At 40.8% G+C, this 27,627-nt stretch overlaps 1 protein-coding gene across 1 annotated transcript in view; it reads right to left on the minus strand.

The window, feature by feature from the left end:
* Window positions 1-27,627, minus strand: part of DNAH11 (dynein axonemal heavy chain 11) — a 353,093-nt gene that overhangs the window by 161,734 nt on the left and 163,732 nt on the right. Inside the window, exons 40-45 of the mRNA XM_039238848.1 lie at window positions 26,840-26,972; window positions 23,795-23,922; window positions 22,353-22,501; window positions 12,939-13,089; window positions 9,997-10,128; window positions 4,017-4,194 (exon numbers count right to left, since the gene is read on the minus strand). Coding sequence (XP_039094779.1) covers window positions 4,017-4,194; window positions 9,997-10,128; window positions 12,939-13,089; window positions 22,353-22,501; window positions 23,795-23,922; window positions 26,840-26,972 — 871 coding nt within the window. The remainder of the gene's footprint in view (window positions 1-4,016; window positions 4,195-9,996; window positions 10,129-12,938; window positions 13,090-22,352; window positions 22,502-23,794; window positions 23,923-26,839; window positions 26,973-27,627) is intronic.

Consider the following 27,627-nt stretch of genomic DNA (forward strand, 5'->3'; position numbering starts at 1 on the left):
TAAGGATGAGTGAATCTATGTAAAGCAAGTTAGAAAAGGGTCTGAGATAGACTCTGTAATATCAGCATTGACCATTATTACTGAGTTATGGTTCTCATCCAATATGTTAAGAAGCTGTTAATCAGGGGGCGCCTGGGTGGCTCAGTTGGTTAAGCATCCGACTTTGGCTCAGGTCATGATCTCACGGCTCGGGGCGCTCTACGTGGTGGGCGGGACGTGTGTGTACATCGAGCTATCCCCCCCTTAAATTTTGAAGCATCTGTGGATAAGGCCTGAGACCACCAACTAGCTGTGTAATGGTAAAAAGGGCTACCTCAAGAAACAAGCCAGAGCACACAAGGTGGAGAGTCCCAAATATCACTACAAATAGGAAAATAAAATAACCAAGGTCCCAAAAGAGAGACCAAGAGGTACCATTCAAAAAACACTCTCTGAAAGGATAGGCCCTGGAAAGTCAAAGAGCCGTCTTGGATATAGCAGCGCTCATAGATACAGAGAGCATAACAGGTCTTTAAAACCAACAAGAGCCGGAAAGCTAACTAAAATGACGAAACGAAAGAGCTCTCCTCCAAAGAAACTCCAAGAAGAAATGACAGCTAATGAACTGCTCAAAACAGAGATCAGCAGCATCACTGAACAAGATTTTAGAATAATAATGGTAAAATTAATAGCTGGGCTTGAAAAAAACATAGGGGACATCAAAGAAACTATGGCTACAGACAGAATGGAAAATAAAAATAGGCATGAAGAATTAAAAAATGTGATAAATAAGATACATAATAAATTAGAGGCCTCCAATGCACGGATTGAAGAGGCAGAAAGGAGAATAAGTGATATAGAAGACACCATTATAGAAAAACAAGAAGCTGACAAAAAGAGACAAACTGATCCAGGAACAGGAACGAAGAATTCGAGAGCTCAGCGGTACGATCAAATGCAACAATATGTGTATCATAGGAATCCCAGAAGAGGAAGAGAGAGGGAAAGGTGCTGAAGGAGTCCTGGAACAAATTATAGCAGAGAACTTCCCCGACCTGGGGAAGGAAGTAAATGTGGAAATACAAGAGGCTCAGAGGACTCCCCTCAGACGTAACTTGAATCGATCTTCTGCACGACATGTCATAGTAAAAACGGCAAAATCCAAGGACAAAGAGAGAATTTTGAAAGCAGCTAGGGAGAAAAGGGCCCTAACATACAAAGGGAAACCTATCAGAGTGGTGACAGACCTATCTACTGAAACTTGGCAGGCCAGAAAGGAATGGCAGGAGATCTTCAAGGTGATGAACAGTAAAAATATGCAGCCAAGAATCCTCTATCCAGCAAGCCTGTCATTCAAAATAGAAGGAGAGATAAAAACCTTTCCAAATAAACAGAAATTGAAAGAATTTGTCACCACTAAGCCAGCCCTACAAGAAATCCTGAGGGGGATGCTCTGAAGGAAAGGTTGCAAGGAACAAAGATACCAGAGACACCACCACAAACATGAACCCTACAAAAGATACATGATCTCATGGCTCGGCTCGTGGGTTTGAGCCCCACGTCGGGCTCTGTGCTGACAGCTAGCTCAGAGCCTGGAGCCTGTTTCAGATTCTGTGTCTCCCTCTCTCTCTGACCCTCCCCTGCTCATTCTGTCTCTCTCTCTCTCTCAAAAATAAATAAAACATAAAAAAAATTTTTTTTAAAAAGTAGCTGTTAATCAGATAACCATGCCTGGTCCAGTTGTGTGTAAAATAAGACTAAAAGTCCTAATAGTTCCTTGGTGAATAGAAATTATCATTGATCAGATGTCTCAACCCTGTTATACCAGTTTTTGGTCTTTGGTTAATTATGAATTCTCAGCTTTCAAGTAGCTAGATAACACCACCAGGTGGACTACATCCAGGCAGAGTGAGCAAAAACAGATTTCAAAATTTATCAAGCAGATGGAACAGACATGGTGAGTGGCCTCCCAACACCCATTTCTCCACTTCTCCTTCCTATTGGAGTTCCCACTTTGTCCAAGTCTCTAAGCTTCTCTCACACAGACGTGCTTCAGGGAAGCTCCACCTGGTTCCCATGGTAGTGTGGTGATTCATCAGAGCCAATTAGTGTAACCTGTTACCCTGGCCTGAGACAGCTTAAGGGTGGCATGTGACCCCTGGAGTATTAGTTGCAAGAGGCGGTCTACTCTGGGGCTTCTGAGGAGGTTTCCTCACTCTCCATAAAAAGTTATGAGAAAGCATCCAAATCTCTCTAAAGGTGACTCCTGGGGTTACTGGAGCTCTTTTCAGACTACGAAGGATCCTAGTTTTAAAATGCCACCAGGGTTAAGAAGAGCAGAGAGATGGTAAGACCTAAATCCTTGGTAATAACACCAAGTCACAGAATGGATCAGTCTTGGGGCCATCCTACCTCTCATTTCTTGTTTGTGAAGTTTCCTTCTGGTTAGGTGTTAGGGGTCAAAGTGGGTCTTCCCAAAATTCTTAGGAATTGGGCTTTAACCCAAACCCTTAGTACCTCAGAACGTGACTGTATCACAAAACAGGATCTTTAAAGAGCTGATTAAGTTAAAATGAGGCCATTAGGGTGGGCTCTGCCCCAATCTGACTGGTGTCCCTGTAAGAGGAGGAGATTTGGACAGACACAGAGACAGTCTCCCAGGAGGCATGGATGCACACACACAAAGGGAGGACACAGCAGGCAGGCGGCCGTCTGAAAGCCAAGGAGAGAGGACTCAGGATAAACCAAAGCTGCCCACATGTCAGCCACGGACTGCTAGCCTCCAGAGAGAAACAGGAGAAAGTGAATTTCTGAGGGAGAAGCCACCAAGGCTGTGGTATTGTGTTAGGGCAGCCCTGGCACACATACAAGTAGAGTAGGCCCCTAGTCCAGTGACGGGTATCCGTACACAAAGGGAAAAGTGCATACAGGAACACACACGGGGAAAAGGCCATGAGCAGCTAAGGAGCCAGCACCACGAAACACCAAGATCACCAGCAAACTCAGAGAGAGAGGCCTGGAACATACTGTCCCTGACAGTGTCAGAAGGGACCAGTCCCACTGACATGGTGTTTTTCAACTTGTCGCCTCCAGAACCATGAGACAGTACATGTCTGCTGTTCAAGCCTTGGGATGCTTTGGTGCAGCGGCTCCAGGGAACCAATACATCGGGTTTTCTCTGATTTCACATTAGCTGCCTCCTAATGAGTGCCACGGAAATCACCTAGATTCTGTTTGCAGAGCGCTACTTGAAATAAGCTCCAAAGTGAATCAGAATGACATGAGTTTTTTTAAGTTTATTGATGTGTTTTGAGAGAGTGAGTGAGCACAGGGGGAGAGAGAGAAAATCCTAAGCAGGCTCCACACTGTCAGTGCAGAGCCCGATGAGAGGCTCAATCCCTAGAACCCTAGGATCATGACCTGAGCCGAAATCAAGAGTTGGACATTTAACCAACTGAGCCTCCCAGGTGCCCCTGGAGTGACATGATTTTAAGAAGTATAATGAAAAAGAAAACAGATTGAGGCAGAATAAGATGACGGCCAAAAAGTACACATCAGAGGAATGTAAAACAACGGTCTATGAAGAGAAAATTAAAGAGATCCTTTTAGATTTGTCAGTTGCATGAGGATATGAAACACAGCAAGAAGTTGAAGAGAGGCCACACATCCGTTTTACAGCTTGGGGGCTAAAGAAAAGACATTCTATGTAAAAAGTGCTAACAAATTCATGTTATGGTCAGATATAAGAATCACTGAACAGAAATCTTTGATTTTTAATAAAACCCACAAAGTTTCCAGGAAGATATAAAGAAAGCTGTTACCATACAATGAAGTTGAAAACTTTTTTAAAAAGGTTGTAAAAATACAAGAGCCATCTTACAGATCGGTCCTATGTCTGAGATTCTTTTCTCTCGGGAAATATGGTATATGCTGACCATATCAACAATGTTTCCATTGGGCAGGAAAAGAACTGCTCAAAAAAAAAAAAAAGAACTAAAAAGGCTTAAACAACCAGAGTGTGTCTATGTTCCACCCACCTACCTGCAGAGGTACCTCTGGATCCATAGTAAATTTGGGGACTTTATCAGCCCAGGGCAAAAATTTCTTAGTTTTGTGGTCCAGATAATAATCAAAAATTGTCCCCTGGGATGGAAACTTCACGGCTTTCATCTCTTTATGCCACCATTGACTGAATTCTGCTTGGGAGCCAGAAAGCTAAGGAGAATAAGAGAAATCCTTACTGTAGACCTAGAGGTAATTTTGAACACAAAGCCCCTCAAAATCCTGTTAAGCACAGTATTTGTTATGTACAGAGTCATAATTACAGATGGGATTGAGTAAATGACCCAAGAAAAATAAATAACTAGAAGTAACTTATAATGAGTGATAATATCAGAGAGGCAGAAAGCTATAATTGCCATGTATCCATCAGGTACAAATTTTCTGGAATAATTATTAACTTAAAAAGCAAAGTAAGGTTAGGTGAACCTTAGATTACCCCTGGGTTATTCAATTTAACAATGAGCCATCATGCAAATTCCCATGCTGGGTATAGTACAACAGTGGTTCTCAAACACTGGGGTCGATTTCTATCAATATTCACATCAGCTGATGGTAAAATAAGAAAGAACAAAGGAATACTTTTTAAAAATTGGTGACATTATTTGATTTAAATACTGTCCTTTGGTTGAGCTTACAGGCTTCTGGACCTTTTGGTGTTGAAATACCTTTTCCTTTATAAAATTATTAATGATGGTCATTTTTTATAAGTGTCCTTATTTAGAAGAATAAGCACTTGGTAAACCTATTTTATCCCTTCAAGTCAAGATTTGAACTCTTTATTTTTTTTTCTTAGTTTATTGTCAAGTTGGTTTCCATAAAACACCCAGTGCTCATCCCCACAAGTGCCCTCCTCCATGCCCATCACCCCCCTTCCCCTCTCCCCACCCCCATCAGCTCTCAGTTTGTTTTCAACATTCAAGAGTCTCTCATGGTTTGCCTCCCTCCTTCTCCCCAACTATTTTTCCCCTTCTCCTCCCCCATGGTCCTCTGTTAAATTCCTCCTAATCCACCTATACGTGCAAACATATGGTATCTGTCCTTCTCTGCTTGACTTATTTTGCTCAGCATAACACCTTCAAGTTCCATCCATGTTGCTACACATGGCCAGATTCCATTCTTTCTCATTGCCAAGTAGTATTCCATTGTATAGATAAACCACATTTTCTTGATCCATTCGTCCATTGATGGACACTTAGGCTCTTTCCATGATTTGGCTATTATTGAGAGTGCTGCTATACACATTGGGGTACATGTGCATTGGAGGTCAAGGAAGTTGTTTGCAGCTTTCTCCTCTAGGGTTTTGATGGTTTCCTGTCTCATGTTCAGGTCGTTTATCCATTTTGATTTTATTTTTGTGTATGGTGTGAGAAAATGATCTAGTTTCATTCTTCTGCATGTTGCTGTCCAGTTCTCCCAGCACCATCTGTTAAAGAGGCTGTCTTTTTTCCATTGGATACTCTTTCCCACTTTGTCAAAGATTAGTTGGCCATCTATTTGTGGGTCCAATTCTGAGTCAGACTCTCTATCTTTGATGTTCTACATCTGGGAACCCCCACCATGAGGGATGAGGAAAGCCATGTTCTTGGTTTTCCAGAAGGGCACCACTGCCCTCTCTAGTAGCTGAAAGCTCTAGAGAAACAAACTCCTCTCCTCCAGAAAGGACTGTCTTTATATGATGATAGGTACAAGCTGCTTGCTGCTAGATTAGGGTTTGGAAAATAAAGAAGGGGACATGGCAACTGTGTATTAGTGGGTTATAAAAGCCTTCTATAGCTATAGAAGACTCCATCTAAGGATGCCAACATCCACAGGACCAGCCAGCCTCCTGACTCCTCTATCCACAGAACTACCTGGCACAGAGACACCAATACCCACATGATACTCTAGCATAGGGAGTTGGTGAAATCGAAAAGCAGTGTGTATAAGTGTCCACTACATTCAGCACACTCATACCTAACCTAAGACCTTAACTCCCCATTATTCTCCAGTAAAATTCTTAAATCTGTTTTTTTCTTTGATGTCCTATGTCCCCGGATTGTGGCCCACCTTCTGTACTGGGCTGATGACACATGAGTAGAGTCAGGATGGCTGGAGAGCAGGGGAGTGTGGTGAGGGCAGAGAATGGTCATCAGCCTAAGCAGGCAGAGCTTGCCCACCACCTTCTCAACACACTGAGCTCACACTCCTACATTCACCACACATGTGCTAATGAGTCTAGGCTCATGTAAGTGATTTTCAGGTTGGTGGCATGGTGTATTTGATCACCCTAAACAAGGTGGTCTTCAATTGAGTTAGTTCAGAAAGTATAACTTACTTGGCACCATTCTCTGTAGGCAGAATCCACATGACTCCTACTTTACATCAAAATTTGCTGGCTGCTACAGCGGCAAGATCATTTTGGTGATAAATCTTTGGGTCATTAATTCACTCAACTAAAATGCATTTGTTCTATTGTGGGGAATAAAACCAACAAATTTCCTGCCTCACAGAGCTTATGGGGAGATAGAGGCAGAGACATGAGGAAGCATGGTGGAAACAGACACTAAGCCATAAACACAGAAATAAAGAGCCACCTTGTAAGTAAAGTTTGCTCTAAGTGAGAGTAACATTGTATTTTTTTAATTTTAATTTTTTCAATTTTTCAGAGAGAGAGAGACAGAGCATGAGCAGGGGAGGGGCAGAGAGACAGGGAGAAACAGAAACTGAAGCAGGCCTCTGAGATGTCAGGACAGAGCCTGATGCGGGGCTCAAACCCAGGAACCAGGAGATCATGACCTGAGCTGAGGTCAGACACTCACCGACTAAGCCACCCAGACGCCCTGGTAAATTCATTTTAATTGCATCTTCAGTGAGCCATCTTTGAGGACAGGCACAGAGGGTTTTTTTTTGTTTTTTTGTTTTGTTTTGTTTTGTTTTTAGAACAGGCACACTATTCCAAGAAGCAGGAAGAGGCCAGCACAGGCAAAGGTACAAAAGACCTTGTGTTCCAGAAGCTGTCACTGCAACTGGTGGAAGAGGGTGGGAGGTAGGGGAGGGAGTGGCAAAGGAAGAAACAGGGGGATACAGGCAAGGCCAGATCCAGAGGTCTTGGAAATAGTATTAAATTTTTCACTTTGTCCTAAAAGCAAAAGGAATCCATTAAAGTGTTTTAAACTCTCAAGTGTACCATATAATTCAATTTACATTAAAAAAAATCACTCCGGCTGCTGAGAGGATAATGGATTATGGGGAAAGTACAAAAGCAGACCAATGAGGTTGTTACCTTAGAAGCCAAGTGAGAAGTGAAAATAGCAGTTTATGGGAGCTCAGGGAGCGTTGATCCAAGACCTATTTTGCAAGTTGTTTGCAAGGGCCTGGCTTAAGAACACAGGGCCTGAATCAGTCTGTTGCAGTCTGAACCTGGCTCAGACTTTAACTGTGTGTCCTCACAGGCTAACTTCTCTCCTTTTATTGTAAAAGGGGAGGAAGATAGTTGTACCAACACATATAGGTTTTATTTTTATTTTTTTGAAGATTCGGTAAAATAGCCTACTAAAAGGCCTAAGCATATTCTCTGACATATAGTAGGCATTCAGATTTGTTTAATGAATAAATGGCTAACCTAAGAATATGTCTTTTGTCTATTTCAATCATGTTTCCAAATTTACAGCCCCTCTTCTGAATGCTTTGTAGTTAGAACCTTTTGGAAATGAAAAGATGATGATGATGATGATGACGACGACGACGACGACGACGACGACGAAGGAGGAGGAGGAGGAGGAGAAGGAGAAGGAGACGACGACGACGACAACGACAACTCTAGTTTAGGGAGAGAATGTCTGAGAGAGTGAGGTGACCGTTGTGGTGGCCTGGCTTGATGGACTGACAGGAAGGTAACCATGTTTGGAAACTGGAAAGATCAGAACACAATCAGCTGGAAGACAGGTCATCAGGAATAGAAAGATCTCTGCTGTCAACATCCTACTCACACAATTTTACCTGGTTTATATCCAAAGAAGGAAAAACCTTCTAGAAAGCACAGGAAACATAAAAAAGCATGGAGGGGATGGGTTGAGGAGAGGAGAAACTGTGCCTGTGGCCTCTGTGAAGGAGAAATGCACCTGTGCTGTAAATGGTGCTTGAGAAAAACCCTGTGAAGTCACCCAATGCCAACTCTTGACTCTCAAGTAACACAGGCTGCTATTCTTTAGAAAGCACTTGGGAGATTACAGAAGGAAATATGGCTTCTGAGAAAGATCAAAATAAGATCTAGCAGACCAAGTGAATTCCAAGTTTATTTATAGGTAGGATTCACAGGAACCGAGTGACAAGAAGCCAAACTGGCCCAGAGTTTAGCGGCCATGTAGTGGAGGACCTACAAGGAAACCAAAGGAAATATGGTTCCTGCTTGGCTGTGATGCCTTCAAATTTAAATTCCCTGTTGACATCTGGAAACACGGGGCCGAGTCTGGAAGACATGAGCCATTTATTTCTAATGCAAAGATTCTGGGGTACCTGTAGGACCCTTCTGACCATGAGAGATCCTGAGGTCTCCTGGACGGTGTGGACTTTGGAGATGTACAGGGGTGTGAATGCTGGCACTTTCATTTCTTACCAGCGTAACCTGGATCAAGTCACTTTGCCCTTCCCAGGTTTATTGGCATGATGGAGATAGCCTGAACAATTACTGGAAACGTTTCATGGCAAAAAAATCTACATACAGAGGTGTGTGATGACCAGATGTGCAGTCTTTTCACGTTGAAAAATCCTGCACTTCAGCAAGTCTAACCTATGTGTATATGCATGTTTGCATGCACTTCAACAAGCTCATCTCAAGTGTTTGCCCATAAGAAATCAGAGGCCACGGTGAACTACACTAGAAATGCTGTGCAGGCATGGGAGCCTCACGTTAGGCAAAAGGAAAGGCCCTTGGAAAGGAACTGGCCTGAGGTGCCTCTAGTTCAAGAATAATTACCCTGGGCATCACATAAGAGACTGACTAGATATAAGAGACCAGTGACAGGGAAACCAATTTTAAGGTTATTATGTGCTATAGATTCACATGTGTCTAGCCTGCCCACCCCATATTCCTACGTAGAAGCTCTAACCTGCAATGTGATGGTATTTGGAGATGGGGCCTTTGTGGGGTAATTACGTTCAGATGAGGTCATGAGGGTGGGCCCTTTATGACAGGATTAATACCTTTATATAAAAGACACCAGAAAGTTTTACTGGTTTTCTCTCTGCCAGGTGAGGCCACAGCAAAAGAACACCTGCCTATCAGCCAGAAAGAGGGTCCTTGACAGAACTTGACCAAGCTGGCACCCTGACCTTGGCCTTCTAAAACTAAATTTCTATTGGTTAAGGCATGCCATGTAAGGTATTTTGTTATGGCAGCCCAAGCTAAGGCACTGTGGCAGCCCAGATCTAATGATGATACATTCCTGAATCAAGGCTCTAGGGATGAGGTAAAGAGAGGACAGATGTGACCGCTGTTTTGTCACTGAAAGGATAACTATTGGATAGAGAAATAAAGAAGAATGAGGTCTACCAGTTTTTTCACTACAGCAACTGGAAGGAATGTGAGTATCCTCAAGGATACGAAAGGGTAAAGACGAAGAGCAAATTTGGGGGTGGGGCAGAGGAAGAGCTCTGTCTCTGGCAGGGCTAGTGTGAGTGGCCCCTTCAAGAGCACAATGCTGGCACTGCTCCAGAGGCAGGTGGAAACCCTGGACCATGAGCTCGGAAGAGAGATCTGGGGGAAGGCTAGGGGTGTGGCATCGTCAGCCAAGGTTAGCGCTACCAGCTTGGACGAACATGCTTGAACAACACACAGGCTTAGGAGACATCAAGGCAACCCGCAGAGATTTATGATAATGTTATAAAAATATAAAACATAGGAATCACAAATTGCATTCCCCCCCCCAAGTAAAACTGATTCCTTAAACTATCTCTATAAACAATTGCTAAGCATACCTGATCTTGAAGTAGAGTGCCCCCGAACGCCCAGACACAAGCGAAGACAAAGAAGACTTCATAAACCTCTTTTGGGCTGTCAGAAGGTACATTGTCAGGAGTCAGCAAACATTCCAGAAGGATACAAATAGTCTAATGAACAATAAAAAGCTATTCACTTAAGGCAACAAATCCTTAATAGCAGAGTAAGATCACAGGACCTATTCACAAATCCGCTTGCTCCTTAAGAGATTGTATAATTGTCCCCAATCTGTGATTTGCTACATTGAGAGAAACAGAAATTACTGACTCAGATTTCTAAGCCAATCATGGAAAACCTTCACCACTTTTAACAAAACTGACCTTCTAAATAAGAAACCATTTTGAAAATGATGGTCTTACCAATTCATCATCATTGTAATGAACACAAATACATATAAACAAAAAAAACACAATGGAGAATATATCTAAGCTCTCTTTTTTTATAAACAGGGAGTCATAGTACACCTAGTATTCTATAGTTCATTTCTCACCTAAAAACAAACTAAGGATATCTTACCTCACCAGTAAGAGCTGCCCTACAGTATCAGTGGGAATGAGTACCTAAGATTCCACTTGACAGAAAGGCGTTTGTTTATTCATTTCTCTATTGGACATTTAAGTAACCCACTTTCCCTGAGTGCTTTGGCAGTTGGACAAACTTAGAAAGTCAGACTGGCAGCCTTCACCTTTTTATCTTTTGTTTTTGGACACCAGACTAAATTTAACCTTCGAAGAAATGCTACTCGGGAACTTGTGAGACCGTGGTGCGATATGTTGGTCAGAAACATACCCGGTGTTCAGGACAATCAGGTCAGTAATGAAGGGAACATGGCTACCCGCAAAGGACTTTCCCACATGTAGCAATCATTAATAGTGACCATGTTTTTGAGCTAGTTCTCAAAAACAGTTGTCACTCAGTAGCATTATCATGGACTCTCATAGCTCATGGTCCCCTTCCCGTGGTTTCTGAAGGCAGCAACAGATTTTATCACTATCATATAGACAGCAATACAAGCTGTAACAAAACAAGTCAGGACTGTGTGTGTGTTTTCTTTCCCACCCATGAAAGCTGGGGAAAATCAAACTAACAGGGAAAAAGGTCCTGGAAATAGTTTGGAAAGGTTTTTAATTTGACAAGTTGAGCACCTGTTATATTTTTTAGTCTACTCTTGATTTCTACCAGGTTATATGGTTCCATATTTGCCAATTTGAAATAATCTATCAGAAAAATTACCAGTGTGATATGAAGAAAAATTAATGCAAAACTGTGAGGTTTTGCTATTTCTGAGTAAGGCCACAATGGTTTAAGGAACAATTAAAATCAAAACAAAAAAAGACTAAGTGACTTCCATGTGACGTCATCCATTGATCTGAACATTCTAATAACTGACAACTTTTCTACTTTCTCCCAAAAACAGTAGCTGAAAAACACTTTGAGCTCTGTGTCAGGAATTAGCAAAATCGGACTTCAGTGCAAATTGTGAGAGAGCTAATATGGCTAACCAAAACTAAAGTCAATACATTTCATACACTGGAAAATGTACTACGTGAATTTCTTAAGGTAGTCATTTGAAGACATTCCCTTTTGTACTCTTTTCTGTCTCAAATTTTGTCCTTCCGAGTAATCACAGAAAAGAGACTAGTGTATAAAACAAGAGCTGAGCAGGAGCTCAGGATATAATGCCATTTTGGAGTAATACAAAAGGAGGAAATGAGAAGGAAAGTCATATTAATTCCTACTGACCTATTTTCACACTACTCTTGAATGAAAAAATTCACACTACAGAGAGTCACACAAATACATAAGTCAACTTGAGAAAGAACACAATCCTGCTTTTGCAAGTAGTACACCAGAGGAAGTCTAATTAGGCTAACCACATAATTAATTCATTATGAATAAATTCAGACCTGCTTTCAGAAATAAATTATACCTCAGATAATTACTGTTGAAGACTATCGTTTACTTAATTGGTGTGTGAATTATCCAAAAACATGAACTTTTTCTTCTTATTATGCTTGTGACTATTTCTCATTTAGCTTCAAACAAATCTGGTAACATAGAAACTTAATGGTAACAAAGTACTCCAAAACCAATTTTGCTCCTAGTGGAAAAAAAAAAAAAAGATTTCTAATTGTAAACCTTTTGTGAAGTTTTATACTTGTTAAGGCCGGGGATTGTTTTTCTTCATGCTGAGATTAAGATCACAACCTTCATTTCTGTGTGCTGTGAATTATTTTCATTTGCTTCCATGACAACTTATCATACACACCCTTCGGTCTTACCAGCTGTCTCAAAATGAGGTTCAGAGCAGATCTGTTCCTGGAATATGATAAACTCTCCACAGAGAATGACCTGACTCTGTGAGTATTTGGGGGAGGGGGAGAACAGAAAGAGAGGACAGCCTAGGAGGGCTGTGGGAGCTTGAGCTCAGTAGCTTTCTCTTACTCCCTGGCCAACATCTTTAGTGGCTGGATTTACTATAGTCAAAAAAATACTGGGCACCTTCTCTGGGCCACTGACTTAGAAGACAAAAAAGAAATATGACTGTTACTACTGTGTTCTTCTTTTTGTATTCCAGTAATACTTGGAGGAACACAATGATTAAACACACATTTGGCCCCTGCTATGTGTGAGGAACTATGTCAATTTCTGGGGACAGACAAGGGGGCTTCTGCCTTCTCGACGACAATCTCATGAAAAAACAACTATAACCCCAGGTGATAATGATGTGGAATAGGTGTGTCACAGAGATTTGTAAGAAGCACTCGGGAACACGGACGGAGCTAGGAGAATAGAGTTCCATCAACCTGACAACCCCCGAAATCCTTCCATCTTCTTTGTCAAGCGAAAGCTGAGCTGCCTTGATCAAGCCCCACTACCGCATCAGGACTGGAATGTAATGGGGTAACCAAAGTCAAACCTGCACCAGGCTGTTCTCTGGAATTGAAGTGATGGTTTTAAAGCTTGTTCTCAGCTTATCCAAGCATGCAGGGACATATTTATCAAAAAGAATAGTTAAATTGGCCTTTTCTGATTGATGCCGCCTTCTGTCTATCCAACTGGCCACATACCTGAAAAAGAACACAGAAAAGCTTTTACTGAACACTAGGCTTGAAAAGCAGAATTTCACCAACTCAAAAGCTTCCCCCCCTCAACACAGCTTGGTGCCACACTTCAGGGACATGTTTAGTGAGTTCATTCTATTTCTCAAACTGCAAATATTTTTAAATGACCCCTTAAAAAGTTGTTTTAATGGCCATTTACCTTAATGAAAAGAATGTAAAAGAAACTCCTAATAGCACTTAGAAGCCAAACATAATAGAGTATAAGTAGGCCATTACTGAGCATTTATAAGGAGGTACAGTGTGTCATTTCCTAAAGGACTGAAACTATTTCATAGGGTAGGCCTTATTTATGAAAACAGCTTGGGATTTTTCTTGATTAATCTTGGCATCAATTATTTAGTGATGACAAATCAGTTACAAATAAAAAGGTGAAAATTCCACAGAGGCTATTTCAAAGTCGCTCCTTTTCCACTGGACTGGATGTAACTCTAACCCGATAAGCAGATAATGTGTTTCCAATAAGTGGCTCTGAAATGGTATCTCATGCTTGGGTACATGTGTATTAATCTAAAGCTTAGAGAATGTTATCAATTTTGATACGTTAATATCCCCAACATATTCATAAAATCACGCTTATCAATAAAATGAAACACAGCCTCATAGCTCCTACAGGAGTTTCTGGGGGGAAAGTGTGTGATGTGAAATGAAAAATAATGGCTTGAAAGGGTCCCATCTAACAGGAGGCAGGGATAATAAATACATTTAGCTGCCAGCAGAGAAGCTATACAATTACAGCTATACCTTGCTACAAGCAAATCAGATTTCACATTTTTAGTATGAGAAGAAATTAAGGTAAGATAATGATCTTACAAAAGGCTCCCTTTGATTTTTACAAAGTGCCATGATTGGGTTCTATGGACTATTTAATCACGTTTAAAAAAGTGAGATTTATAAAATATCTACTGCCAAGACTTTTTCACATCTAAGAGAAACTGTCTTCAGTTCAAGTCCAGTTGCATGACGGTAACTTGAGAGAGCATCTCTGGTTGGTGGAGACAGTGGGCACCAAGGAACAATGGAAAACAAAAGTTATTCCTGGAAGTGAAGGCCCAAAGACTGCATCTACCTCTCAGCTACTTGTTTAACTGCACAGAGGCTTCCAGAAACAGAACCTTAGCGTCCAGAGCTTACTGAGGCAGTGGGAGTGGCAAGGGGACTACTCGGCAAGACAGAGCTCTGAAGTCAGACTGCCTGGATCTGCATCCCAGGTCTGCCATTTTTCAGCTGTTACCTTGAATGAGTAACTTAACCTCTCTGTGCTTCAAGTTTCTCATCTAAGGAGATGACACTACAGACTTCCTAGAATTGTTCGGAGATTCAAGAATTTCTCATGTATAAAGTCATTATTTGAGAAAGAACAAACACATATAGGGGAGGGGCAGAGAGAGAGAATCCCAAGCAGGCACTGCACTGTCAGCACGGAGCCTGACGTGGGGCTCAAACCCACGAACCGTGAGATCATGACCTGAGCCAAAACCAAGGGTTGGACACCTAACCAACTGAGCTACCCAGGACCCCCTCTTATGGATAAAGTATTAAGATTACTGTCTGACACAGAACAAATTCTCAATGGATCTTACCCAGCACAGAGTTGGTTGGTTGAATTCAGAGAACTGTGTTGAGATCCCGGCTCCGCCTATCTGTACATCTCCTGAAGGCAGTACAGTCCAACAGAGCACAAAAGGTGGCAGTCAGTGCTCTGATGAGTAAAACAAATTTGACCTCTACCCCCTGGGTCTCTGGTCTCAGGGGGAGCAGAACTCTATGAAGGAATAAAAGGAGCTGAAGCCTCAAAGGAGCCAGAGAAGGGGGAAATGACTTTGCACTAGGGGGCAGGAAAGAACTACTTCATGGACCCATGCTGGCAGAAGCCAAAGTCTCAGAGAGAAAACCTATCAGGCCCACAAGCAAATGTTGCCCTTGTACCAATTACCTTCACAAAGAAGGACATGAGTTCAACCATGCTAGGAGACCTGGTGAGAGCTGATCTTGTACACCCCATAAAAAGGGCCCAAATCACCTAGGAGTGCTAGGAGTCAACCACCCCATAGAACATAGGGAGTAAAAAAGTCTATGTCAAATATGAGCAGTTTAAAATTTCGTGTATAAATTATTGATACACTTTCATAGTTTGGAATAAAAATAGACACTGAGGGGCACCTGGGTGGCTCAGTAGGTTGAGTGTCCAACTCATGACTTTGGCTCAGGTCACAATCTCACAGTTCATGGGATTGAGCCCTGTGTCGGGCTCTGTGCTGACAAGGTGAAGCCTGCTTGGGATTCTCTGGCTCTCCCTCTCTCTGCACCTGCCCTACTCTCTCTCGCTCTCTCTCTCTCAAAATAAATAAACAAACATTTAAACTGACAATCTGATACTTAGAGGTCTTTTTATTTTTTTATTTTTTTAATTTTTTATATCTAGGAGAGAGAGAGACAGCATGAGCAGGGGAGGGTCAGAGAGAGAGGGAGACAGAGACTCTGAAATACGCTCCAGGCTCTGAGCTGGCTGTCAGCACAGAGCCCGATGCTGGGCTCGAATCCACGAACCGCGAGATCATGACCTAAGAGAAAGTCGGACGCTTAACCGACTAAGCCACCCAGGCGCCCCAGAGGTCTTTTTAAAAAATTAAATAAATAAAAATAAACACTGAAAGATAGTGAATTTAGAAGCAGACACTATTATCTTCAGCAATGGCAAAAACTGAGAATACAGATCTTTTTGGCAATTCTTTCCACCTTATTTAATAAAAAAGTTCCTTATGGTTTTTAAAAGATGCTACACATTTGAATATGACCAATGGCTTACTGCTATTATATGACATACAATTGAAAATGACATACTAAAAAACAGGTTTGGGGCAACTGGGTGGCTCAGTTAGTTAAGTGTCCAACTTCGGCTCAGGTCATGATCTCACAGTTCATGGGTTGGAGCCCCACATCAGGCTCTGTACTGACAGCTAGCTAAGAGCCTGGAGCTTGTCTTTGGATCTTTCAATTCTGTGTCTCCTCTCTCTGACCCTCTCCTGCTCTCTCTCTCTCAGAAATAAACATTAAAAAAAATTTTTTTAATAACATGTTTATTTCTTACCTACATAAGAGATCATTGGTGCCCTGCCTTGGGAAGAAACCACACTGTGATGCCTTAATGCCTCATGTGCATGTCAATATCCAGGTCCCAAAGAGGATCTTTAGGTCATGTGCATTTGCAAATGTGTTCCATATCATCAATTGTGCTGCCCTTCCCTTCTCCAGAAGTGCCACTCATATATCACATCGAGTCTAAAACTGTCTTATTTGGGAACCACCTAGGTAGCTCAAGTTTTCTGGCTTCTAAAAACTTTTTAATTTATTACTCATTAGTCTGGGATTGGAATAGTGTCATGTAGGAGAGATGGCACTCCTAGGAGCTCTCTCTGAAACATCCTGCCCATCAGGAAGCTGTAGGTTGCTCTACCATTCACTATGGCCTGGAAAAAAGGCAGAAGTCAGGATGTGCTAACTGGCAGTGCCTGTCAATGATTTCCACATTGATATGTTCACAGATACATAGAGTAAGCAAAGATGGAGGATGGGATTTCAGGGGTGGAAGAACAGGAGCTCAGCCAATCCAAGTGAGAGGATCAGAGAGACAAAGTCAAAAGACCATTAGAAATGAAAGTAATAAAGGATTAAGTGTGATCTAATGATATGGCTCCCAAAACTTACCCTCCAGTAATCTCTTGGAATCAGACCAGATTCCAGAGATATTCCCACCTTTTCCTATCATTGTCTATAACTTGAGTAATACAGAGTTTGGTAGAAGTCATTTTCAATTATGTTTGCTTTAAATAATTTTAAGTTAAGCGACAACCATAATGAATAAATTTAAGTAATTCATTGTTTGATTTTCCTTTTCTATGGATTTAATCCCTTTCTAACTGGAAAAAAAAAACAGTCTTGCTGATCATTTTTTGAAATTTTCTTCCATTTCCTATTCTATCTCAAGTTCTCAAGATCTCAACAAGCATATATGAACTGTCCAGTATTTGTCTAATAGACTTAGAACTTGGAAGTAAAGTAAAATAGTATTTGATTTCTATAGCCAGTCACATAGTATTATGATTTTAAGGATGCTCACTGTCTGACATGATATGTTCCATATCTATTAAGTGTGCATATAAAATTATTTTTTAGAATGGTTCAGTGAATTTAAAAATAAACTATCTAAGAAGGCTACCTGATAATGGCACTACCTTTAGTTCTTTTTTTTTTTAATTTTTTATGTTTATTTATTTTTGAGAGAGAGAGAGAGAGAGCGGGCGTGAGCGAGCATGAGCAGGAAAGGGGCATAGAGAGAGGGAGACACAGAATCTGATAAAGGCTCCAGGCTCTGAGCTAGCTGTCAGCACAGAGTCTCACATGGGGCTCAAACCTACAAACCATGAGATCATGACCTGAGCCGACGTCAGATGCCCAACCGACTGAGCCACTCAGGTGCCCCTACCTTTAGTTCTTAAATGGAGTCCCAGAAAGGTATTATAAACAAAATATTTTATCATCTCTTCTATCCACAGTAACTTAGCATTTCCCATAATAAGAATTAAAGAAATATATTTCCTAATTCTGCTCATTGAAAGCGCCTAGGAGCAATCAGCTATTAGAAGTGAATATACCGAACATCACTATACTGGATTCTAAAAACCATTCCTTACACAAACAGTAGTTTCCTCTGGCTCCTTGGAGAAATGACTGAATCCAGCAAGGGTAAAGGAAGAATGAAATGAGTCGGAAGCATATTGGTTAGCCAGAAAGCCAGGCACTCAAAGACTTAGAAGGGCAGGTGAAAAAGAACACGTTACGGGCTAGCTGGAAGGGATTCTTGTTGGCAAATTTGAGACAAAGAGCACATCTAGCCAAGATAATGATGGTAATGAATTATAACCCACTGAACTAGAAGAACCCATGAACAGAAAATGATACCCATGAAGAAACAAAGAGGGAGAGAGAGAGAAAGAAAGTGAGGAAAAAAAAAAAAAAAAGGAAGGGAGAGAGGGGTGGGAGGGAGGAATTTAGGAGGAAAGAAGAGGAAGAATTCTTTCAAGGAAAATGTCACTTCATGTATATAAATAGAATGAATGATTTAGGAAGTCACCACTTTGCAACAACCAATGGGTCACTCTTCTAGGCATCTGGCTTGTTTCCCTCAAAACTTTAAGTATCATAAAAGAAAAGGGGGGGGGAGGGATATTCTACATTAAAGGAGAAAATACAGACAAGTAAATGCAATGCATGATCCTTGTTTTGATTCTAGATTAAAAAGAAAAAACCTATAGGAGGAATTTCTTGATTAACTGAGAAAATGTGAAAAATTTCTCTTTATGGGGACCCTAGGGGGCTCAATCTGACTTCAGTTCAAGTCATGATCTTGTCGTTCGTGAGTTCAAGTTCCACATCAGGCTCCCTGCTGTCAGCACAGACCCTGTTTCAGATCCTCTGTCTCCCTCTCTCTCCACTCCTTCCCCACTCACACTCTCCAACATTAAGAAGAATTTTTAAAAAGTAAAATTACCCTTTATTAGATAATACCATATCAAGGTTAAATTTCTTAAGTATGTTAATTGTACTGTGTTCATGTAGGAGAATATCCTAGTTCTTAGGGAATAATCAAGTACTCAGTGGTGAAGGGGCGTAATGTCTCCAACTTACTTTCAGGTAATTTAGCAAAACTAAACCTAAGTAAAAAAAATATATGTATATCTATGCCCATGACATAGAGTGTGCGTACATCCAGAGATGAAGTAAATATAGTGAAATGGTAACTGATAACCGTGAGAAAGAAAAGTGTAAATGTACTAACACCATTTCAAATTTTCTATACTTTTGAATACTTTCAAATTAAAAGTTGGGGGGAAATGGAGATCTAAGATCTTGGTTTGGAAAATTGGGTTAATAACTCTATTTCATAAGGTAATTAAGGATTTAATGAGTCAATACATGCAAAGCTATTATATCATTATTATTATTACATTAAAGGAAGTAATGTATCCAATAAATATGGTATAAAAGTACATCCCTCAATCTGAAAAGCCCATTGTTTTATAGTTACTTTAAAGTCTCTGGGGGGTAGGAGGTAAAAATGTAAAAATATCCTTTAGAGAAGATTCCTATCATTCTGGATAATGGCCCTGTAGTCACACATATGAAAATTAAAATTTGTCCATTGATCATGGATAAAACAAAAACAAACCTCCATAAAAATAAAATCTAATGGTGAAGATAGATTTATTTAACTTTCTTAGAAATGTAAATTGGGTGTCATTTTTAATCAAGTAAGACTCTTTGACTTACTAGATAAAAGTCTTTCTTGAAACAGAGCTTTAGACAGCTTTTATTAGCACAAATCTCTATGCAATGTTGTAAGTCAGAATTACACAAACCTTTGGAATCGTGAGGTGCATGATTGAAATCAGACCACATCCAGAGGGGTGAGGGGGTCTCCTGAAGGAAATGGGGTGTGAGGAATGGCTCTGCAATCTGTATGGGGGAGTCAAGGGGTAACAGATTCTCTGTGAGCCAGCCCCCAAAACCCACAAAAGCATCCTAGGATACAGTCTGAATCCTACCTGGGTAAAGGATCTATTAGCTCAAGAACTCTCCATTTTAGGCACTTAAAAATCACTCCTTTCCCCAGACAAATCCAATAAAACACTGTTGGACACAAAAGCCTGAGTATGGTTCTACTTTGATGTCGAACCAAGGGCTGAGAACTTCGGTGAACAAATCAGTACCCAGAAAAGGCAGCCTGGAGAAGTGCATCCGTCAAGCACATGGCAGGGAACAGATGTCATCATCATCGTCACATCAGGATTCACAGGCAAGGATGGCCAGCAGGACTGACCAAGGTATGGGCAGGGAGCCGGGAAACTGGAGGGGAAAGTTTTGTGCCATGGGTAGTAACAGAGGAGCAGTTAGAGCACCTGTGACTGCAGGGACGAGGGCATGAAGGACTACCAGAAGGTGGAAAGGACAAATCATAGAGAGATTTTTAGAGGGGGTGTGACCTGCAGTTGAGGGACACAGTCATTCTGATGCGACACTGCAGGGAAGGAGCCGGGGAAAGAAATAGCCTGACCTCACTCTCCTCTCTCCCTCTCATTTTCTGCCAGGGCCTCTCATGGGCTAAACTAATCAGGAGCCAAAGGGCAAGGAGCCCATTGAGGTAGCCCATAGAGGACAGCCTCTGGGGACCGGGGTTGGGGGAGAGGTGAAGAGAAGACTCTGTCAGCAGCAGCACAGCGTGCTCAAGCAAGTGCACAGGTGAGCAGGTCAGACGCCGTCCGCACCTCATGGAGGGGGCACGTACGGGATGAATTCTGCCAAGTGTAGGCATTTGAAGAGTAGCAAGTGGACGCAGTTAATCTGTTCTTTATCAAAGGTCTATCTGTATCCTCATGCTCACAAAAATTACTTTCAACAATCAAATGGTAGAAGCAGCCCAAGTGTCTATCAACAGAAGGATGGGTAAGCAAAATGTCTATCTACATACAACGGAACATCATATGGATATGACATGTGAGTATGAACTCACATTTACATATTAATATATTTATGTAAAATGATATATTTATATCTTAGGTCTTCATAGGAACTGTTATTATTACTTATTCACTTATTTAACAAATACTGAATTCTTAACAGGTAACGAGGTGTCAACAGGGTAATGTCCAATTAAAAATAATAATCCATACAGGTGCTAATTTCAGTTTTTAAATTTTTATTTAAAACAACTTTTTTAAATTTTTAAAAAATGTGTGTTTATTTTTGAGAGAGAGAGTGAGCAGGGGAGAGGCAGAGAGAGTGGGGGCAGAAGACCCAAAGCAGACTCCACACTGTCAGCACAGAGCCCAACATGAGGCTTGAACTCAGGAGTACTGAGATCATGATAGTATCCAAAGTCAGATGCTCAGCTGACTGAGCCACCCACACGCCCCTTTCAGTATCTTTAAATTAGCCTACTTAATTAGCTTTAAATTTATTTGCTAATACTTTCATCAACTGAGCAGACAAAATTTTAGTTTTTATAGTTAAGACTGAAAAAAGAAATATTCAAAACAATAAAAACAAAAGCAAACTACATTTAAAAAAAATAAGCAGAAGACTAAAATAAGCATTTTCCAGAGAAAATATGCAAATGGCCAATAAGCACATGAAAAGATGCTCAATATGACTAATCATTAGGGAAATGTAAATTAAAACCAGAGTGAGACACCATTTCACACCCATTAGGATGGTTGTCATAAAAAAGAGAAAATTATACGTGTTGGTAAGAAAACGCAGAAATTACAATGCTTGTACACTGTTGGAATGTAAAATGGTGCAGCTACGATGGAAAACAGTATAGTGGTCCCGTTAAAAATTAAAACTAGGGCAACCTAGGTGGCTCAGTCAGTTAAGTGTCTGACTCTTGGTTTTAGTTCAGGTCATGATCTTGTAGTTTGTGGGTCTGAGCTCTGCATCTTGGTATTTCTCTCTCTCTCTCTTTCTCTCTCTCTCTCTCTGTCCCTCCCTGGCTTGCTCTCTGTATCAAAAAATAAATAAATAAACATTAAAAATTTTTAAAAATTAAAAATAGAATTACCATATGAACTGGAAATTCCACCTGTGGGAATATATCCAAAGTAATTGGCAGCAGGGACTCAAAGGTCTACCTGTCATACTCACAAAAATTATTTTCAACAATCAAAGGGTAGAAGCAGCCCAGTGTCTATCCACAGAAAGAGGGATAAGCAAAATGTCTATCTACATACAACGGAACACCACTCAGCCTTAAAAAGGAAGGAGCATGCTATAAGATGGATGAACTTTGAAGGCATTATGCTAACTGAAATTAGCCCATCACAAAAAGACAATTGCTGTATAATTCCATTTTTAAGAGGTGTCTAGTATATTCATATTCACAGAGATGGAAAGGAGAAAGGGACTGAGGGCAAGGCATACAGGGAAGTTCCTGAGTAATGGGTTCGGGGCTACAGTTTGGGAAGATGAGAAAAGTCATGGAGATGGATGGTGGTGGTGGTGGTTGCCCAAAAACATAAATGTGTTTAATGCCACTAAACTGTGCACTTCAAAATGGTTAATGCTAGTAAATGTTCTATTAGGTGTATTTTAATATTTGTTATTCGTTCGTTCGTTCGTTCATTCATTCATTCATTTTAAAAAGCAGTACTCACGGATTCCAGCCCAGATCTTGTGGGTTCACGTATAGAATCCCAGCTCTGGAAACAGTAGCCGGGGTTGCAGTCCTTAGGTGATGAATCTCGAAGAGCAGCCTCATGGAGGGAGTAAGGGCTATGCGCTCATTGCTGGCCAAGGTCAGCACCTGGACAGAGCAGCAAAGCATAAAAGAGACCCTCAGTTGTTAGGGGCAAAGCAATTGTGCTAATTTACTCTAACAACACAAAGTAGTTCCCCCATGCCACCATCCCCAGTACAAGTACCAAAACCAGTGAGTTCATTCTTCCGAGTCAGAAGTGCAGTCTGAATAAAGATCTCACTTAATCCCGGAGGGGAGCTCACTGACCCTTGAGGAACAAACTCACCAACTCGGACCCATTAGGGTCCACCTTTAAATAACTGTGGTGATTACTATTGAATAGAAGACATTTGTTCTAAGAGTTGATTTACATGAAAAGGCCTGAACACAAAAAAACAAACTTTCTTTACAATCTGTAATTCCACAATTATCAAATGCCCTATGAAAACTCATGCAAGTATAAAGATCTCAGACCTACAATTTATGATGAACAATGTCTTAAAGTAGAAAACAGTAATTACCGCTAATTTAAGGAGAGGAGTAATTCTGTTCTGTAGCAACGATGATTATCTATTTCTTTGTCCTGATCCTAACCATAGACCTTGTGTCGCTTTAAGTGGGGTCTCATGGACCTTGACCGTCACCGTTTGTCTTTGCTGGGAATGCTGGGATAGCCAGGGCAAAATGCTTAGAAATCCATTTATACTCATTCTGTAGCCATAGGAACTACTTAATTTCAATGGCTACATTTCACCAATTCACATAGGGCACAGACTCATCCTTTTATCATCCAAGTATTCCACACTTAATCAAAGATAAGATGTAATAATTTATGCCTGGCTCTTAGAAAACAGTAAGGTATGTATGAACTAAGTTCTTAGATATATATCTAACTCTCTTTAAAGGTGGTTAAATTTGGGATGTGTGGGTGGCTCAGTGTGTTAAACATGCGACTTCAGCTTGAGTCAGGATCTTCCCGTTTGTGAGTTTGAGTCCCGCATTGGGCTGTCTGCTGTTAGCTTATAGCTCACTTTAGATCCTCGGTTCCCCTCTCTCTACCACTCTCCTGATTGCACGCTCCCTCTCTCTCTCTCAAAAAGAAGTAAACATTTTTTAAAAGTTAAAAAAAATAAAGGTGCTTATATTTGTACAGCATCAAAAATGCATCCCCTTCAATTTTTTTAACAGTGAAATTAAGAGAATTATCAGGAAAGTGCCACTTATCAAAATAGTAAAGAACAATTCATAAAGACTATCAGGTTTAATGATTAAAAACTAGTACTTAAATCAACAAATGAACAGAACTCTTACTACACTCCAGATGTGATGTTCAAGGTTTAGCACGGAGATATTACTCACCTTGTTATCATCCATGACAGTGTTTAGTGACTCAATCCACATGGGATCAATATCTCCATCCAGGACTATCCATTTTGGTCCATCATGCTTTACATTCACTTGTTCTCGCAGAATGGATGAGAATAGACCTATAAATTAAGGGTAAATGACTATTGTTGAGAGTATTGTTATGAACATTGGGGTCCATGTGCCCCTATGCATCAGTACTCCTATATCCCTTGGGTAAATTCCTAGCAGTGCTATTGCTGGGTCATAGGGGAGTTCTGTTGTTAACCTTTTGAGGAACCTCCACATGGTTTTCCAGAAGGGCTGCACCAGTTTACATTCCCACCAACAGTGTAGGAGGGCGCCCGTTTCTCCACATCCTTGCCAGCATCTATAGTCTCCTGATTTGTTCATTTTAGCCACTCTGACTGGCATGAGGTGGTATCTCAGTGTGGTTTTGATTTGTATTTCCCTGATGAGGAGGGATGCTGAGCATCGTTTCATGTGTCTGTTGGCCATCTGGATGTCCTCTTTGGAGAAGTGTCTGTTCATGTCTTCTGCCCATTTCTTCACTGGATTATTTGTTTTTCGGATGTGGAGTTTAGTGAGTTCCTTATAGATTTTGGATACTAGCCCTTTATCTGATATGTCATTTGCAACCATCTTTTTCCATTCTGTTGGTTGGAATACTACATGGCAATGAGAAAGAATGAAATCTGGCCATGTGTAGCAACATGGATGGACCTTGAGGGTGTTATGCTGAGCGAAATAAGTCAGGCAGAGAAGGACAAATACCATATGTTTGCATGTATGGGAGGATTAGGAGGAACTTAACGGATGACCACGGGGGAGAAGAAGGGGGTAAATAGTGGGGGAGAGGAAGAGAGGCAAACCATGAGAGATTCTTGAATGCTGAGAACAAATGCTGAGGACTGATGGGTGTGGGGTGGGGGAGAGGGAAGATGCGCATGGAGGGCAGCACTTTTGGGGATGAGCACTGGGTGTTATATGGAAACCAACTTAGCAATAAACTATTTGTAAAAATAAAATAAAATAAAATAAAATGAAAAAAACAAAAAACAAAAAAAAATTAAGGGCAAATGAACCTAATATACAATGGAGTTGAGTGTTATTTCTAAACTAAATTGCTATTATTTCTACAGGATATTCTTTTAATAAGTAAATAAATTTGCGGTCTCTGATATATGTAATACCTTTTGAGCTACACCTAGAACGCACACTGATGGACAAGCAATTGTGGACACTTACAGAGAGTAACATAAACACAACTCTAAACTTAACACCAAATGCAGACATCTTTTTCCATGTGCATATGTTCAGTATCTATTTTAGGTCAAACACTCGTTTATTTCACCTTTCTCCATTCTTCTATAACACTATTTCCAGGATAGAATTTTGAAGCTAATTCAAAGAGGCTATACATTCTTTGAGAAATTTGGCCGATGGCATAGTACTTTACAAGATGAAAAGATAAAAACATTTTAAATCCATAGTCCTTTCTGCTGGCACTACTATGTAAGCATTGTGTGTTACATGATGTATTTAATACTTAATAAAAGTTACTGCCTTTTAAAACTCAAGTATTTAATATTATGGTAAGACCAACTGTTTTGATGCATGTGCGTGGATGGCTTTTTTTCCTCTGTGAATTATTTTGTGCAAAAATAAATGGCAGTATGTAGAACTATCACCACCACTCATTAAAAAAAAAAAGCCAGCAACCTTTTCTAATGACTACTGATTTGAAGGGCTTCCACAGGTTTTCAGCATAAACTAGTATTATTCCTCCTGCCACAGTCCTTGAAAAAGAAAAAAAAGATAGAAAGGCTAAGAGTAAATTTTGATTGTCCCACAAATTCAGGAAATAGTGTATACACAGTAAGAAAATGGAGAATGGCGAGGTGTGCTTCTATAGACAGGATCATCAGCAACATCTTCTCTGATGTGACATTTGACCAGACACTTCAATAACTTAACGCATGTAACTTTTCTACAGTGTTGCAAATGACAGGAACATCCAGTGTAGAGGCCCCACAACGGAAAGATGCCTGGCATGTTCAAGGAAGAGCAAGGAGACCAGAGGGTACGGATTATAACAAGAGGAAGAGCACAGAGCAGGAAATGAATTCAGAGATGGGGAAGAGGCATCTAATCCCACAAGACCTTATCAACCTTGGATAAGGGTTGGATTCTAAGGGAGACGGAACCCAATGAAAATTAGAGAACTAAATTTTCAAGAGTGCCCTCTGTCTGCTGGATGGAAAATGAACTTCAGGGAGATGAGAGCCCGCGACTAACTGCACCAATACAGGCAAGAGGTGACAGTAGAGGTAATGACAGTGGCAGAGAAGGCAAGGAGCAATATACAATATATTTTCTAAAGGTAAAGCCTATAGGATTTAATGTGAGATTGAATATGGGGTATGAAAAGGAGGAAGGACTCCAAGTATTCATTATGAATGCCAAGATTCATGCATTCATACTGAAATGGGAAGGAAAAACAGATTTTAACAAAAGGATCTGCTTGTCTGCAAACACTTTCAGGAGAGCAAACATGTCCCATTATTTTTTGTCCCTGGTGCCTAAAATAGTGCCTGCCTGAAACTCAGGGCAGTTTATAAAGTCTCCTGAAGCACTCATGTTGACTTCTTCCCTGGTTTACAGGGAGCCCTGACATAACTGATATGGGATAAAATACATAGTTCTGCGCACAAACTCAATGAATGCAAATCGACCACTTATTCAAATCTAGTTTTAATTTACTGGTTATAAATGCTCCTATGAGCTGCTGTATTTCCAATAATGCCAACACATACACACAATAAATCTACAACTGTGACTGAAATTGGCCAGAGCTAAGAAACGGTTTTCTGGAGAGGGAGGGAGGAAGGAAGGAAGGAAGGAAGGAAGGAAGGAAGGAAGGAAGGAAGGAAGGAAAGGAAAGAAAGAAAAAGAAAGAAAGAAAGAAAGAAAGAAAGAAAGAAAGAAAGAAAGAAAGAAAGAAAGTTTTTAGCACTTGTAAGTAGAAATACTACTTGCCATCTTTCCATTCTCGAGTAGCGTGATGTATGAAACCAAAGAGTTCATCTGTTGTCACAGCTTTGGGGTTTAAGTCATTCCAAGTAGGTTTTTGTTTCATGTTAACATATGTTCGGTTCAGTGTTCTCAAAATCTGAAGGGAAGAAGTGGGAAAAAAGCTCAGAAAACTAATACTCCTGTAAGGCAAATGGAAAGCAAACAGTTTCTAAAAGATTTTCCTTATTCATTTTACATTCCTACATATTCTGCATTTATTAAATACGGGAAAAAATTTATATGTGCACATTCTCCTTCCTATCTTGACAAATTTAATCCTACCATCTCTTAGGACCTCTTCACCTGATTCTTTGAACCACGTGCACTAGAGGAAGTCACTCTATCATTTGAGATTTTCAACCATGTGTGCAAGTAAGTAAATAAGTGTTCCAGCTAGCGTTATTAAAGTCCACTCTGCGTGTATGTAGGATGCATCAGAATCACCAAGAGGATGTTAAGACACAGATGGCTGGGCCCAATCAGGAGCTTCTAATATTCAGGAAGGCTAGGATGGGGCTGAGATTTGCATTTCTAATAACGTCCCAAGTGGGGCCTACGATGCTAGTCTGGACGTGGTTGGACACCTAGTGGCCCAGTGCAACAGTGCTCAGCAGAAGATGCTCCAGACTTGACAAAGGGGGCATGCTATACAACAGAAGCCATGGACACTGCTCAGTGTCCTATAATGAACACCCAGGACAGCCTCCGTGACAAAGAGTTATCTCACCCAAAGCGTCCACAGCGAATGAAGC

The sequence above is a fragment of the Hyaena hyaena genome, unplaced genomic scaffold, assembly GCF_003009895.1.
Source record: "Hyaena hyaena isolate Hyena2069 unplaced genomic scaffold, ASM300989v1 scaffold_149, whole genome shotgun sequence".
Classification (NCBI taxonomy): domain Eukaryota; kingdom Metazoa; phylum Chordata; class Mammalia; order Carnivora; family Hyaenidae; genus Hyaena; species Hyaena hyaena.